At 50.1% G+C, this 16,589-nt stretch overlaps 1 protein-coding gene across 1 annotated transcript in view; it reads right to left on the reverse strand.

Moving 5' to 3' along the window:
- Nucleotides 1-2,444: 2,444 nt before the first annotated feature.
- The window catches only part of ncanb (neurocan b), a 54,318-nt gene continuing 40,173 nt past the window's right edge, over nucleotides 2,445-16,589 (reverse strand). The window contains exons 12-16 of the mRNA XM_076275444.1: nucleotides 9,011-9,169; nucleotides 7,921-8,003; nucleotides 7,052-7,196; nucleotides 2,941-3,123; nucleotides 2,445-2,599 (exon numbers count right to left, since the gene is read on the reverse strand). Of these exons, the coding sequence (XP_076131559.1) occupies nucleotides 2,445-2,599; nucleotides 2,941-3,123; nucleotides 7,052-7,196; nucleotides 7,921-8,003; nucleotides 9,011-9,169 (725 nt within the window). The remainder of the gene's footprint in view (nucleotides 2,600-2,940; nucleotides 3,124-7,051; nucleotides 7,197-7,920; nucleotides 8,004-9,010; nucleotides 9,170-16,589) is intronic.

Consider the following 16,589-nt stretch of genomic DNA (forward strand, 5'->3'; position numbering starts at 1 on the left):
AGAGAGGAAACTTAGCCGCAGGAAAACCCGAGTGGGCCTCAGAGGGCTCTTCCAGTCAGTGTGCCAACAAACAGCTGTGAACAACCTTCGTTTGGCAACCGCCTCGCATCATTAAGGCCAACACAATTAAACCGCCACACTGTTTGCCTTCTGCTAGGCTTTGAGTGGACGGCCAGAGAGGCTTGTGAGTGGGCGCAGACTGGAGTGTTGATATGGCTCTGGGATGGCACGATGGCAGGTGACTGTCCAGACGGTGCCACCTGAGTAAATCCTGGGCAGGCGCATCCGTGACCGCTTAGATAAACACCTTTAATATGCCAATTATATAATCATGATGGATTATACATTATCTCTAATAACATGCTGTCGTGTCATGGCTCGCCATCACTGGGCTAGACGGGTGAAGAAAAAACAAAACATTTAAATTCCAGGCTCATACCTTTCGCCTTTGGATGTTAAGAGAGGGGGGGGGGGGAAACAACAGTCAATCACAGCCTGACGCCTCCAGATAGCAGATTCCTAGTCCGCACACGCCAGTCCAAATCCCTATCATGTCAAGGAGGGATAAGGCCTGTGACAATAACCTCTCCATTAATTAAGCATGCTTTAAGAGAGATTAATTGTACAGATTGCAGAGCCTTTTCTTCCACTTCCTGGTCATGTCTCTGTCATTGACAAGGTGGATAAAGGCAGAGACAGAGAGACTCGGGAGGCTTGGCTGGGGACGGAGGGAAGGTGGAGGTGAGGGGTGGGGCGTGGTGTGGTGTTATCTTAAAGGGGTGAAAAGACAGTGATAAGCACACATGTGGCTTCCGAGAGAGATGAGAGAGAGAGGGAGATGAAGAAAGACAGAGAAAGAGAGAGAAGGAAAAAAAAAACTTGGCCTTAATTTCCTCTCTCTCTCTCTCTCTCTCTCTCCATGTAGTGGGAAAGGTGGCGCAGTCACGTTCACTGTCGCAGTACCTCTTTGTTAACCAGGACACGAACCTGGAATTCAAACACTGCCTCTGAAGCATGGGCAAAGCACCAGACCATCGTCTCCATTCAGAAGAAAAAAAATAAAAACGTGGGGCACTCATGGTCTCCTTTCGGCCTCCTTCGTCCCTCCGACCCTCTGAGCCGTGACAGTTTAATCCCGTCCCACCGGTCAGCCATATTTACCCCTCCAAGCGCTTTAACGATGGCCTTTATGTGACGGTGGCCGAACAAAGGTACCCCACAATAGTGTCCGTCGGGGATCCAAGCCTCCTTGACTTCTTCTATGCGCTATATTCACTAGGTTTTTTTTTTTTGGAGGGGGGGGGGTGCTAATTATGAGCAAAGGGGTGCTAGCTGACGGCTGTCTCAAACAGTTGGGCACGAGGCTATTTCATGTAGTGTATGCAGAGCCGAGCGCAATTATGAGCAGAGATTTGCAGCCCCCTTCTCCTGTGCTGACAGGGCCTGACAGCACAATTTGTCCTCACCGGGGCAGCGCGTGTGAATCCCACAGACAGCCTGGAAGGAGCTCCAGTCTATAAATTACACAGTCAAATCACCCGCAATGGTGAGACACCCACACTCAGTCTGACAGGGTGGGTGTGCAGAGAGCTTCCACAGAGAGCAGGGTCTGCCACCAGGGGGCGTGATGGTCCCTTTGGGCTTTTACATGTTTGGTGACTCATCAATAGGGGTTTTATGGAAGGTCTTTATGCAAACAAGTGCTTGAAAAAGCCATTCGCTCGGCTGAACTACTGTAGGTTCATCTGAGAGTCAAGCGGTTTTAAAGCTCTCTGCTGAGCTGGTCTATGGCTTTGAGCAATGCTAAAGCGCCTGGAAATCAATGCGACCGCCAGGCTCTTAAAGGAAACAGATACATCACCTCAGAGGGCCTGCATCGGTTAAGGAAATGTTTTTGCAGTGCACAAAATCGAAAACGGGTCAAGACTGTGAACACATTTTGGAAAAGTAAAAAAACACCTGACCAGATGATACCATAGATAACGTGTTCAGCTGGAGAAGACGAGATGACTATTGACAGTATTCTGCAAACTAAGATTGTTATTTACAGTTTGTACCACCTCCTCAACATCTGTTCCTGTATAAATAAATAAATAAATAAATTCAAGATAAATAAACAGTAAATAATCAAAGCAAGCCATCAGTATTAAACAACCATCCGTCTAACCAACCAACCACCGGTAACTCAGTCCCCTTAACACAAAACAAAGAAGGCCAAGGGAGCCAAAGAGGAAGAGGGCAAAGGGCATGAGGGAGATGAGAGTTCCAACAGATGGTTCTAGTCCTCGTGAGGTCCAGGGTGTCCCCCTCAGGGCCGTGCACACACAGCTTTACTGAGGGCATCTGGGGCAAACGGAGCAGAGGAGGGGAGAGGGGGGGTTGGGTGAGGGGAAAGGGGGTGCTCTTTCAGGCATTTGGAGAGGGGAGAGGGGGGGGCGTTTGGTTTAGGAGTGGCCGTGACCGTGACCGTGGCCGTGGCCGTGGTTCTGCTCTCTGTCCTCTCCCCTGCGATGTCCCCCTCCGCCGTGCTTCCTGTGCTTTCTGCGCTCGTGGTGGGACTTGTGGTGATGGTGGCGGCGGTAACGGTGGGACCTCCGAGCTATAAACAGAGAGAGAGAGAGAGAGAGAGAGGCAGAGAGAGAGAGAGAGAGAGAGAGTCAGAGAGAGGAGACAAACAGCTTTAATCTGGTAGCATCTGTTGTATGTCAAACGCTATGCTATTTCGGGAACCTTTTTTTTTTTTTTTTTTTTTAAAGAGGAACACTTGAAGACTACATTTCCACACAAATGGCAGCATGACATTCTACAAAGGAAATGTTTTTTCAGCAGGATGAACATGAAATTATGTTAATGGTGGCTGTGGGAGCACGTTAGTGAGATGGCAGGATAGAAGACCTCTCATGATGACTGGGTCAGTCAGTCCGAGCAGCCGTCACTCACACTTTGTGCAGATGATCTTGGGCCGATCCCACTTTCCATTGGCTCGGCACTTGATGGTGGGCACATGGCGTTGGAGGAAGCCATCGGCACACTGGTAACGTGCCACGGAGTGGATGTCGTAGTGGGAGCGTTTCCGACCAATCAGGAAGCCATTGTTCACCATAGGAGGAGTACCACAGAAAACTGGAGCCAATAGAATGAGGGACGCAAAAACAAGAGGTTGAGTTTCTCCTAGTTCACACTTTCCTGAATGGAAAAGTGATCTTTTGTCATGGGTTGTTCTTTAACACAACATCAACACGACTCATTTCCACAGACAACAATTTCGTCAGGGCCCATTTAGATGTCAACCCTGAGGACAAAAATCTCAAAAACATTATATGCCAAGTACCTGGAAATAAGTGAAGGGAGAGGTGGTAATATTGTTGCCTATGTGATGAGATTGTGTGTGTGTGTGTGTATGTGTGTGTGTGTGTGTTTGTGTGCATGACATGACGACGTACTGTCGACTCATTTAGAGACTCCTGAGAGGTGACTCATACAGATAGACCCAGCACACTTTCGAGCTTATGTGGTGGAAAGACTAAAGGCCTCGCAGCTAAGAGGCAACACCTCAGTGACCTCGCCGTGGTGGCGCTGACGCGCCAGAGTGACACAGTGTCAAACAAAAGCCACAGGGCTCGCTGTCAAGCAAGGTGACGCAGCTCAGCGCAGTTCCACACTCTCTCCTTGGGTGGTGCTGTTGAGTCTGAAACACGAGTGGCACTAGTACAGTATTCACTGGGGTTGTGTGGTTTTGTCCTCGGAGAGGCACATTGCCACTCTGTGTGTGTGTGTGTGTGTGTGTACTGTATGTGTGATGGGGCTACTAAGCGCAGTCTTCAGGGGGGGACACTCAGCACCTCCGAGAGGACTAGCAATTACAGTTGACCGAGGAGCCCTCTCGCTAACACACAGACACACACGCGCACACACACACACACACACACACACACACACACACACACACACACACACACCAAGGAGCTCCCAGTGCAACCTCCTCCAAGCCCTGAGCCTTTTCACTCCTCCACTTCACCCTCCTGCTTTATCAATCTGGCCAGAGAAACCCAATGCCATTAACCCTGCAGAAGGATTTCACGGCACATTTGCAATCAAATTAATTCAGGCAGGAACACCCAGGGTTATCTGTCTCGCACACTAATCAGAGAATTTAAAAAGGGGGGGTGGGGGTGGTCTAGGGATTGATCCGCAAAGGGGTGGTTGGGTGGGTGGGAAGGGGCTTTAATGCCAGCCGTGACCCTACCAAGGTGATGTGTGTGTCTCCCTTTGTCGGCCACCCTTGAGCACCCTTGGTGACAGACGGAGCCTCTTTGTCTGTGCACGCAGTGAAAAGGCTTGACCTTCTGTGCGGAGCAAGGCAGCCAAATGTCACCCTGAGAGATCCTACCACCCAAACAAAGTACCTCAAGCTGGATCGATATCAGAGGAAGAGGCATGCTGGGGCCGAAGATTGCAGATAACTATAGATAGCCCCCCCCCTCCCCACCCCCACCAACCACCAAATAAATAACCCGACAGATAATCCATCAATGTCTCGGGCATCTTTTTTCTTTCCCGTTCGTCCGATTGATGTTTAAATCTGCAAGCTATTTGCAGTTTTTGATGTAGCGATTGGTGGTGAGAGAGTTTTTTTTTTTCCTCTGCTGCCTATGGCAGAAACAGGGAAAAAAATGGAACGCTTTGAATTTCCACACAAGGCTTTTTGCACGGGGAAAATAGCAGCAGCATTTCAATAGATCAATATTCCCGGGGTCTCGGTGGGGCCACTCTGCGCAAGGGCAAGGGGCCTGATATTTTTACACACACTGTAAATGCCTGCCAGGCAGCGGTCAGGGGTGATTTAGAGAGGCACCGGTGCGCAGAGAGGGCTGCCGAGCCCACTCAGCACTTTGCATGGCCCGCGGGCTGCCCGCCCATCCATCCATCCATCCGTCTGTCTACGCCGTCGTCGTCGACGACTGGTTCCGCAGGCTGCTCTTGCATCCGTGATTAGGTGCGGATGCGGCGAAAGGCATGTCCGACAGCGGCATAACAAATGCAGACAAAACACACGAGGGAGGGATGCAGGCGTATGGGGCATGGTGCTGCCACACACACACGCACGCACACACACACACACACACACACACACACACACACACACACACACACACACACACACACACACACACACACACACACACACACACAAATAGTTTGTCTATTTAAATGTGGTCAGACACACGAGGGAGGGATGCAGGCGTAGGGGCATGGTGGAGAGGCTGCTTAGGAGATCTCCCATACTGTATGTGGTTTTTAAGGGTGAGTGGGCAGGCCGTCAGTAGGGGCTGAAAGACTCGGGGGAGGAAGAGGAGGAAGAGGAGGAGGAGGGTGGAGACTGGGAGGGGAACTGTCTCCTGGAGGGGAGGCTGCATAGGATGAGGAGGGGGGAGGAAGAGGAGGAGGAGGTCGTTGAGGAGATGTTGTGTGAGGGGAACCGTCTGCTGGAGGGGAGGAGGCATAGGATGAGGAAGGGGGAGGAAGAGGAGGAGGAGGCGGAGAGTGGAGACTGGGAGGGGAAACCGTCTGCTGGAGGGGAGGTGGGGCGGGAGGTTAGCAGTAGGAGGCCTCTAGAGGGCAGGCAGACAGCAGAGGGGCTGGGCCCCAGGACTGGAGCTCGGGCCCCGGGGACACACTGCTGGGGGGAGAGAGGGGACCTTTAACCAGCATGCAGATGTGCAGAGTGGCATATTCTGCCCTCTGTATCTCATCCTCTATCACACACCGTTTCTCCTTGTCTCTCTAATGCATATGAAACACACACACACACACACACACACACACACACACACACACACACACACACACACACACACACACACAAAGAAGAAGAATCAAGGGATCTGACACTAACTGCTCCATCATGAAGAACACATTTCCTGATTGGCCTGTATCCTGTGTGATTGAGGTGCAGCGCAGTCCTGAATAGCAACCACACAGACTGTTCCCACTCTGACTCACTCACTCAGCCACCCGTGATCACACTGCTGATCTGAAGCACCTTTATCTGCCCCCAGTTACCGCAGATGACCTGGCCACACACAGACACACACACACACACATACAAGCAGGCAGGAGAGTACAGGGAGCCTGCCACTGCTTAGCAAACTATCAAAGGGCCAAACGCTGTTCACAATTAAGTCCTAAAATTAAATGGATGTTAAATGGTGAAGTAAAAGGTCATTTTATTTTAATGAGGTGTAAAAATACTTTTGGAAAATCGGATGTAGAAATGACCCACATGGGGAGGGTAATGCAGTCTGTGGAGACGACCATGCAGGGTTTGTGCGGGGCAAGTCGCGGGGGAGGCGCCCTGGTGTCAGTGGCGACGTGCCTAGTTCTGGGCGACCCACCTACGGCGTCTCAAACGTCGCTATTTTTACACGCGCTGTCTGTCTGCTCCGTATGCAAATGGCAAGACAAGGGCAGCTTAATGAGCTGTTGGAAGAGCGCAGAGCCGTGGAGCTGGTGGCCATGGGGATCTGAGGAACTCTGGAGGAGTCGTCACGGAGACGGAGACGTGGAGGCGCAGCGAGGGTCTCATCATGACAGCGCAGCCCAGCCTCTCGTCCAGCCCCAACACCCCTGCAGACCATCCTGAGCTCCCCAAACAAAAACAATGCTCTGCCAGGAGGGCTCGATGGTGTTTTATGCCCCTAACGTTGTCTTCCAGGCAGCACTGCCACCGCTGACTTAAAGGCACCTAACCCTAAACCTAACCCCAACACCAACCCTAACCTTAACCCATGCCTAACCCTAGTGCCTTCCAGGCAACGCAATGTGTGTGTGTGTGTGTGTGTGTGTGTGTGTGTGTGTGTGTGTGTGTATGTGTGTGTGCGTGTGTGTACATTCTGGATGTGAATGAGCTTTTGAGTGATGCTAAGTATTACAGCTGGATGCATTGATATCATCCATAACACAGAGTCAATGACTAGCTACTGTGCACTCTCAGCATCAGGCTCTGGTACAGTACAGCGGTAGAGAGGCTGTCCTGGCTCCCAGCGCTCACCTGTGCCTTTCTTGCAGATGTAGGGCAGGTTGTAGTTGCAGGGCACGTCGTTCCACTTGCCGTTCTCATGGGCTATCATCACCACACAGTCCTCGCCTCCCGCAAAGAAATTATCCGGTTGGTTCTCGCGCCAGTTCTCATATTGCTGCGCACAGTGGGGGAGGCAGGAGAGTCTTACAGACCGAAATCTTATACCAGACACACTCTGTTATACACTTCAGCACAAGCATCTTGTGCTTCTTTGTTTTATGTATCCTTGTATTATACAATGTCAGTTTATGGCATACTATGTAATTGTATGCCATAACATGCCACACAGATTTACAGATGTTACACAGATTACAGATGTTACACAGATTTATCATGATCTTCTTTTGTATCAATATGCAGTCAGAAAATAAACAAAGCAGTGAGAAAAGCTAAACATAATAAAAGAAGCTTATTAATTAATTTGCGCATTTGCAGTTCCAGTTTGTTACTACTTTAATGTCACAGATGTTACTAAACAAGTTTGTTATGAATACATACTCCAGCCAAACTCCTCCTGACAGAGGAAATGTGACAACCAAGCAGGATTTATCACACTAGTCTCAATTACAGCACCAATCAACACGTTTTCTTATCAGCACCAGTGATATGAGTTCAACCTGGCACATTGTTGATCTTCTAATAGTTCCCTTCCACAATTTAGTCCAATTTCACCACAGCTGTCCCCAGATAGATACTGTATATTGAAAAATCTATTTGGCCCTGTGAGCTTTCAACAAATTACAATTGAGGTCCAAACTCAAATATTTAATCTTTGTGTTTGAGTAAGTCTGAAATAGACTGGCTGACGAGCTGGCAGATGGCATCCTCTGTGCACTCACCAGGTCCATGTTATCAGTCCATTGGAAGTCCTCTTCCACAGTGCGGTCGTTCAATCCAATCCAGGTGTTGTCATGACTCAGCCCTGATTAGGAAAGCAATGAAGTGCGCAAACAAACAAACAAACATGACACGACACTCTGTCAGACCAACACAGGCTCAGCAGCAGCAGTTTACAGCAGAAACAGTGGCTCTGTTAGCCAGCTGAGTAAAACTCCTTGTGTCAGCACTCTTGCGGGTCCCGTCTCGAGCGGTCGGCCCGGTCCGGTCCGATCCGGCGGGACCGCCGTAGTGCTGATGTTGTCACTCAGGCTTTCATGTCTCGACAGCAAGCTGCCACATCATCCTGACCATAATGCATTCATGAGATTTTTTGGGTGCAGTGTAATGGAATTTCAATCATCGTGTTACTGATTAACATCATTATGGGCTCCATTAATCTTCCTAATGGCTACGGCTCCCCCCTCCCCCCTTATTGCAGGGGTGGGGACGTCCATTTTCAAGGCAATTAAACCCACTTTTTTTTTGGGGGGGGGGGGGGTGAATTGTGCCACCGCTAGATGTGAGCAAAGGGTCTGAAATGGATAGTCCCTGCCAGTGCGATAGAGTCCTCCCTGTGAGAGAGACGGATTAAGCCACAACCCTGGGTGATTTCAGCAGCACTAATGCTTTTATCAGCGCCAGGCGACGGGGAGAGAAAAGTAAGGCCCCCCCCCTCCCCCCTGTGGCCGAACAGAGCCCTTCTGGACGCCTCAGTAAACCACAACTAATCAAACGCCCAGTGGGGCAGGACGCCCCAGGGTCCTGGCCACTCTCAGTGGAGCATGGGGCGCTCCGTGGCACTGAGGTGGCGCATTCACAGAAAAATGGCCACATACACAACTGTGCCTCTGAGCTTATGGTAGATACTTGGAGAATACACTGTGGAAATGCATTGCCAACTATGAATGCACTAGTGAAGAGTCCCAAGATATCCTGTTGGCTGTTTCCTCCAATGTGTCAGTACAAATGTATCAAGAGAGTGATGACTATATTTAAGCATAGTGTATCCTATATTATTGACGTGGTGAAGAACAGAAAGTGTCTGCCCACCATTGACAAACTTCTGTTCCTCCAGGGAGTGGATGCTGGCCAGGTGGCCGTTGTGCTCACGGCAGTCCTTCTCCGCGTCCTCCCAGGTGTGCCGGTGGGTGAAGTACCTGTAGCAGTGGCCGTGGAACTTCCTCCAGTTGTGATCACAGCCCTCCGTGTCTGCAGAGGAGCAGAGAGAGGAGAGAAAGTCTAAAGTTTGGGGGATTTGTGATGCTGACACAGAGCATAGGTTTCTGTCTGTCTGTTACACAGCATACACACTCACACACACACACACACACACACACACACACACACACACACACACACACACACACACACACACGCACACACACACACACACACGCACACACACACACACACACACACACACACACAGAGAGACTCTCTCTCTCCCTCTCTTTACACACACACACACACAGACTAATTCTCTTGACTCTCTATGACTTGTCAGACAGTACTACCCCCCACCACCACCTAGTTCTCCGTAATGGTAATGCTCGGGCTGAACTCCTGCAGCTTGACATGTCTGCGCCCGTTTCATTTCCGTTCATCTCTCTCTCTCTCCTGCTCTGTATTGCTCAGCCCCCACCCTCAGACACACACCCCCCCACACACCTAATCCACTGAGGCGTACATTATGAGGAAAAAGCTTAGCCGTACCACAAGCGCCTCTAATCTATTCAAATGACAACAATCCGCAGAAATGTCTTCCGCCGCCATGGTAGCTAGCAGGCTAATTAAGCCCTGTCACCCCCGTCAGTGCGGTCTCTCATGCCAGCCCTATGGGGGGTGGAGGGGGGTTCTGGCGTCTCCCAGCCCAGACACGAGGGGGTAATCTGCGCCCCCTCAAATGCCCCGAGTGGAGATGGGCAGGAGGGAGCGAAGGGTAAAGGTTTATCTGTCGGAGCCCACTCTGGGCACTTGATCTCTGGGAGAGAGAGAGTTGATCGCTTTAGGGAGCCCTTTTTCCTCCAGCAAATCTGAAGCGACACCAGTAAATTGGGCAGCGCAAATTGGGCCGTATGGAGCTCTGTTTAACATGCAGACAGCTGCAGGACGGGCCGGAAGCGGAGCAGGGAGTGGGGGAGGAGACGGGGGAGGTGGGGGAGGGAGGAGGCCAGAGAGGGAGGCAAGCTGGGAAATCTTTCTGCCTGCCAGAGTCGTCACACACAGGGGAGAGGCTGAGGGCTGCTGAGGTACAATGTGAACATCGTCATCTCCTGATACCTGGCTCTCTCTGGCTCTCTTTCTCTCTCTATTATATACTCTCTTTCTATCACACACACACACACACACACACACACACACACACACACACACACACACACACACACACAAACACAAACACACACACAAACACAAACACAAACACACACGCCCACACACACACTGTCTCTCTTATGCACTCTTTCTCTCTCTCTCTCTCTCTCTCTCTCTCTTTCTCTCTCATATAAACACACACACACATACACAGGAGGAAAAATGACAGCCCTTGATGAAGGGAGGCCACTGGCTGACCAGCCGCTCAATAGCTGGGATTTCACAACCCATTACTCTGCCGCCGCGCTCCGGAAAAACCCCAGCAGACGACGACGCGGCTCCAGCCAACTCTGGCTTTGAACGCGTGCCTTGCCCTCTCCGGTAGCCAGCGCCGCGCCACTGTGTTTGCACGCCAAGGTGCACATGCCGGAGGGGATTATGGGTAGACTGTGCGACACATCTGCATAATGGGCACGGCGCCCCACTGTGGGCCTCGCGAGTGTGAGTGTGATGTGGGTCAGCCAGCTGAGCTGAGCTGTTGCCGCCGTGGTCCCCCAGCCGGCCGGCCAGCCACAACACCGGGGCTCTGCCCAATCTCTCACAGCACGGGGTCTGTAGGTTGAGGGCCTCGTCTCAGCACGAAACGTCAACATAAAAAAGACTATAATAGCCCAAGAGCCCATAAAAAGGAATAAAAGCAATAGACCTTTTTATGGAGGGTAAAATCCACATAATGTTTATCAAACATAAAATCCCACTGTGCCAGTGTTGAGGTGGAAGGGGTGAGGGGCGGTTGTGGGGGTAATTCACCTCCTTTCTGCCACAGAGGGGAAAAACATGTCACCACCTCCTGACTAGGGAATGTGAAGATGTACCAAAGAGAGCAGTGCGATGTTCCATACTTGCGCTGAGAAGACAAGAGAGTCGTGACAGCTCGCGGAGAAAGCACTCTGTGCTCTTTGTAACATTTTCCGGGCTGTTCCAGGGTCTCTCCGGTCTCCGCTGAGAGAAACAGATGAGATGACTCCTTGCCCCTGCTGTTGCTCACTGCCACCAACGAATCGGCTCTCTGCAGTCTAGCTGAGCTGAAAAGACACTGCATGCTCTACTCTCACAAACTGTGAGCCACTGCTAGGAATGTATGATGTGTTTGCCCGACAGTTATGATGGAGTCATCCAACTGGACAAATGGGATGATTGTGGAAGTTTTAGGGAGATTTAAACATGCGTCCTCTCATCCGATTAGACTGGACTGTTCAGCTAGACAAAACACAGCTGCACTCTGTGCAGATCAAGTAAATAGGCACCTTCCCTGCCTTCCATATGATCACATATTTAAACGCAATCATAGACACAGAAGCATATATAACACATACATAAGCACACATATAGGCATGCATACTTGTGGAGCATAGAGTGGAGCACTAGCTTCCGCCTCCCTCCTTAATACCTTCCGAAACAGTTTGATTGCACAGCGGTTGGTACATTGTACTACAGTGGGAGGGCATCCAAGCTGGCAAAGACAAGCGCCGTTATCTCCCCAAAGCCAAGGGGAAATAGAGACACTGGAGCCTTTACAAGTTGCCGTGGGCAACACGCTGGCTCTCTGCCCGGACGGTGTGTCACGGAGCCGTGGGGTGGAGGAGGAGGAGGCGGTGGCCCGTTGTCATGGCACCTCGCTGCCAGGCCCCAGCTGCAACCCCACACGGCCGTGGGCAATGCCCCGGAGGAGTGGCACCAATGCCAGGACGAGGGCGACACATGTAGATTAAGTGACATGATCAGCCATCGGCAAAAAGTGAGCCTTGGGGCTTCAGGAGACAAACGGATGCATTAGCAGGAACGGGGGACACGACAAGAGACAGCTTCCTGTCTGAGTACCTACCCTTTTCACATCCTCCACTCGCCACCTCAATTCACCAACAACAACAACATCTCTACAGCACGATGAATGGGGAAAGCGGAGGCTGGCTGCAACGGCACTTAGAGGAATGCGTGTTGAAACTGGGCCATGTGCAATCTGCCCATTTCTCCGCACAGCACCAGTCTCCCTGCCTCTCTCTCTCCTTCCCTAGCTGACGTTCCCTTTTGCTTAGGTATTTATAGTGTTTCCAAAAGGCTGCCATCGAAGCCAACACGTCGAGTCAGAGGCGGCATTTGATTAATATTCCCGCCAACTGAATTAGCAGCGACTTAAAAATAAAAAAAGGGCAAATGCCTCCGTCTGAGTGATTGGGTCATTTATCCACATCACAGCGTCGTGCTTCTGCCCTGTCCTGCTCCGAGCTGTGGTGAGCATTTCATGCGCTGATTTTCTTTTTTTTTTTGCTGTCTCACTTTGGGGGTGACTCTCTAAGATGATGACAAGATATTTTTTCTATCCCCACTGGAAAGAAAAATGGTGCGAGCTCTCTTTCGGCACACATTTTTGAGGGAAGGAAAATGAGGACAGTTGTTGTTCAAATAATTTCCGCAAAAAAAGTACCTAATCCGGCCGACACAGAAAAGAAATCTAATCTGGGAAGATTACGGATGACAAAGGGACTGAGGCGGCCTCATTGCATCGAATTACCAACGGACATGACATTTACGGAGCTGTCACAGGGAAGAAAAGTGAAGCGAATAAACGCGGTGGTGGAGCCAGAACGAAACGCATGAGACGGCCACTGCACCGCACAGCTCGCAGAGAGAGGGGGAGAGAGACATGTGGAGAGAGGAAATGCTGTGGAGAGAGAGAGAGAGAGAGGAAGATGGAAAGAGAGAGAAATGATTGCCAGAGAGAGACAGCATGCAGCACATAAGGAGGCGTTTTGAGAGAGGAAAGATTACCTGACTGAAAGCATGCAGTGTGTATTTGTATATTTTTTGTGAGTGTGTGTGTGTGGGTATGAAGGCAGAATCCTGCCAATAATACAAAGAAGCGCAGAGTTTGTGTATGTGTGTGTGTGTGTGTGTGTGCAGGCCCGTCGCTAGAAGGCAAGCAAACCAAGCAATTGCTTGGGGCCCCGAGTTGGCCAGGGGCCCCAAGACAACGACTGGTTATGAATAAAATGCAACGACAAACTGTGAGCGCCCCTTTGATAGTCAATGCAGTAAAGTGCAACGACACTGTTACCGGCAATACCGGGATCCCCCTCAAGGGGGCCCCTCTCAGTAGTTACTGACAGCAGCCAGCCAGCCAGGTTTGTGATCTCTGCTGCCGCGAAAATATAAAACCTCGGCAGTCATAATAAAGCGGAGTTATACGTCCAGAAGCCAGAAAAGAAAGAAGAGAAACAAAGAGGATCACAAGAAAAAACAAGATAGTGGTACAGTAAGTGATAAATTACACTGGATAAAATAGCTCTACTTGTCTTGTACAAATGGTGTAATGTCGCAGCAGGAAGGCTAGCCTAGCAAAAAATGTTTATGTTAACTAGCTGCTACCTGCCTGACGGCCCATGCTGCTTGTAACAAACTACAACAGTTAGCGCAAATTTTTTTTCTCGAACGGGCGGAATATGGTTACATACTGTAATATGTTTATTAACGGGATAAGGAAGACGCAGATCTGTTCCAGAATCACTGTTTATCGTATTTAATGACATAATATTGCTATAGCTTTGTAATAGGTTTGATGAAAGTGGCATAGCTTCTCTGCTATACTAACTATCCGACCGTGATAATCTATTTACCAAATGGGGGTTAGGAAAACCACACGATAAATTCCGTGCATCAAAGCAGACTGGAACATTCATGTCTAGCAGTATTCATGCACGCCAGCTGTTTACTGTCTTTAAAGCACCAGGTGCGTCTGTCTAATTCTCAAACAGCAGAATGCTTAAATGCTATGTTAAGCTACAAGTAGGCCTAGGTCAATGTATAACATTAGCTTGGGATGTTTTTACAGTAAGCATTGGTAGTTGTGAAAGCAGCTGCATCCCTTCTAAATATCAAAATATGGAAATGCTAACATATCTTTTCTTTCTCCCTCAAGGTGCTTTGCTTAAATTTCTCAGCCCTCAGGCTCTTCCTAAGGATACCTCCACTGATGAAGGTAGAGTGAATTTCTCTCACTGAGCTGAGCTGTTAATGACCTTTTCCATTATGCTAGTGAAATGGTCAAACGTACTTCACAGCTAATTTCAGATTTTTTTTTCAATTATTTTCCCAGGTACACCATCAACTTCATCCTCCATTCATGAGGAAGAAGCTGACATTGGATTTTATGGTACGGTGGTGTTTTTGCAAATGTTCAAAATGTTCAAAACTAATGCACAGTATATATATATATGCAACAGCAGTATGTGCACTGTCAACACTTTTTATTTATATAAAGTGTGGGTGAACTTAAACTGTATGGCTATGCTGTGGTTCCTGTAGGCTTTGCGTGCGGTTTCCATGGGGGGCCTCCATGTCCATTTTGCTTGGGGCCCCCAAATTCCTTAAAACGGCCCTGTGTGTATGTGTGTATATGTGTATGTGTGTATGTGTGTGTGTGTGTGTGTGTGTGTGTGTGGGTGTGCATGTGTGTGTGTGTGTGTGTGTGTGTGTGTGTGTGTGTGTGTGTGTGTGTATGTGTGTGTGTGTGTGTGTGTGTGTGTGTGTGTGTGTGTGTGTGTGTGTGTGTGTGTGTGTGTGTATGTGTGTGTGTGTGTAGAGGCTGAGGAGGGAGAGATGGAGAGAGTGAATGAAAGAAAAACAAAAGTAAAGAAAGAGCAGAGTGAAGGAGAGACAGGGAGGCGGGGGGAGGCAGACAGTGAGTGCTACCTCCAGACCCGTTTGTCTAATCCCTGTGGTGCGGTGGATGCTCCCGCACTCCGTCGAGTGAGCCGGCTCTTGTTAAGGCCAATTTGTGTCCACAGGACCAGCATTCTATCTTGCACTCACAGGCATGCTAGGTGAGTGCATCAGTGAGAGTGAGAGAACTGGGTTTGCGGGCGACCAATTACACTCGGCGTTGCCCAGGGGAACCCATTAGACCAGACCCACGGTCAGGGTTCATCCCTGGTATTCTGCCAGGGCCGTGGAGGTCAAGATAAGCACTGGGATGCCCGGGGAACGGATGCCGACTGGGTAGAAGAGTGGGCCTGCTAGGAGTGGGGTGGTTGGGGGTTCTGGGAGAGGGGGAGCACCTTCAGTTGGCAGGATTGCTCTCTAGATTTCCTGTAACATTCAGCTGCCTCGACTGGTGCCAACTGCACCTATCTCACTGGGCGGCGCATCCATCGCTCAACTTGCACCCGGACAGACGGAAGCAATCACTGCTGGAGAGCTCCTTCTAATTTGGCTTCGGTGGTGAATGTAAATGTGAAAGTATGGCCATTTATATTTCTTCGGATGCACACACGAACCCATAAAAGACAAGGTGGGATCCTTCGCCAAATCGACTTGGCAGCTGTGAGCAGTGGCAGTAGCAGATGGGGTAGCGAGAGCGATGCCTGCTGCATCTTCAGAGCGACAGCATCTGACTTCATTTTGAGGAGTTTGGGCCAGAAACTTCTAACAACAACAAACAAAAGCAAACAAAAAAAAAAAAAAAAAAAAAATACGAGACAGACAGAAAACTTCTTCACCAAGTCCCTGGAGAGCGAAGGCTGCGGCTGAGTTACGGCACACACAGGAGGCCTCGTCGGTGACAGCCGGCAGCAGCACGGCACGGCACAGCCCAGCACAGCCCAGCACAGAGCAGCTCAGCTCAGCTCTGCTCTGCTCCCCTCAGCGGGCCGCCCTGGAGCTTTTATTCTCGTCACGCGTCTCCTCCTCTTGATTTGTTATTACAGTAAATAAATCTTCATTAGCATTATTAGTGTCTAACGACCCAGAGGACGAGTCTGAGTGAAGCTGCCGTCACAAGAAGCACATGGCTGGCTGAAGGCTGGCTGGGGAGGAGGACAGGTGATCCCGGTGCTTTGCCTCACGCGCCGTGTCCTCTCACAAGTCACACCTGCATGTGTGTGTGCACCTGCAGTCCACAGGGGTGGGCACAGGGGACATGGACAGGGCAGCTGAGTAACTGCACAGGCCAGAGTGCCAGTTCCCAGTAATGGGCTTGACCTGAACTGAACTCTGTTTAAAACGACGCAGTTTGGGCGAGAGCTGCACTGGAGGCCATGCCTCGCCTTGGGGCTAAATTAAGAAAAAAAAAAAGAGGGAGAGAGAGAGAGAGAGAGAGAGAGAGAGAGAGAGAGAGAGAGAGAGAGAGAGAGAGAGGCCAATGGGAGTGCGGCCCTATCGCCCTGGTCTAATGTGTGCACTCATGCTCCCATCAGAGCCTCGCAGCAAATCACTTAACACCTGAAATGACTGTCAGTGTCAATAAGACACAGGCACTTTA

The sequence above is a fragment of the Alosa pseudoharengus genome, unplaced genomic scaffold (genome assembly GCF_046254945.1).
Source record: "Alosa pseudoharengus isolate Yale_2024_CS ecotype anadromous, Long Island Sound unplaced genomic scaffold, YU_APseudo_1.1 YU_APseudo_1.1_scf_11, whole genome shotgun sequence".
Classification (NCBI taxonomy): domain Eukaryota; kingdom Metazoa; phylum Chordata; class Actinopteri; order Clupeiformes; family Clupeidae; genus Alosa; species Alosa pseudoharengus.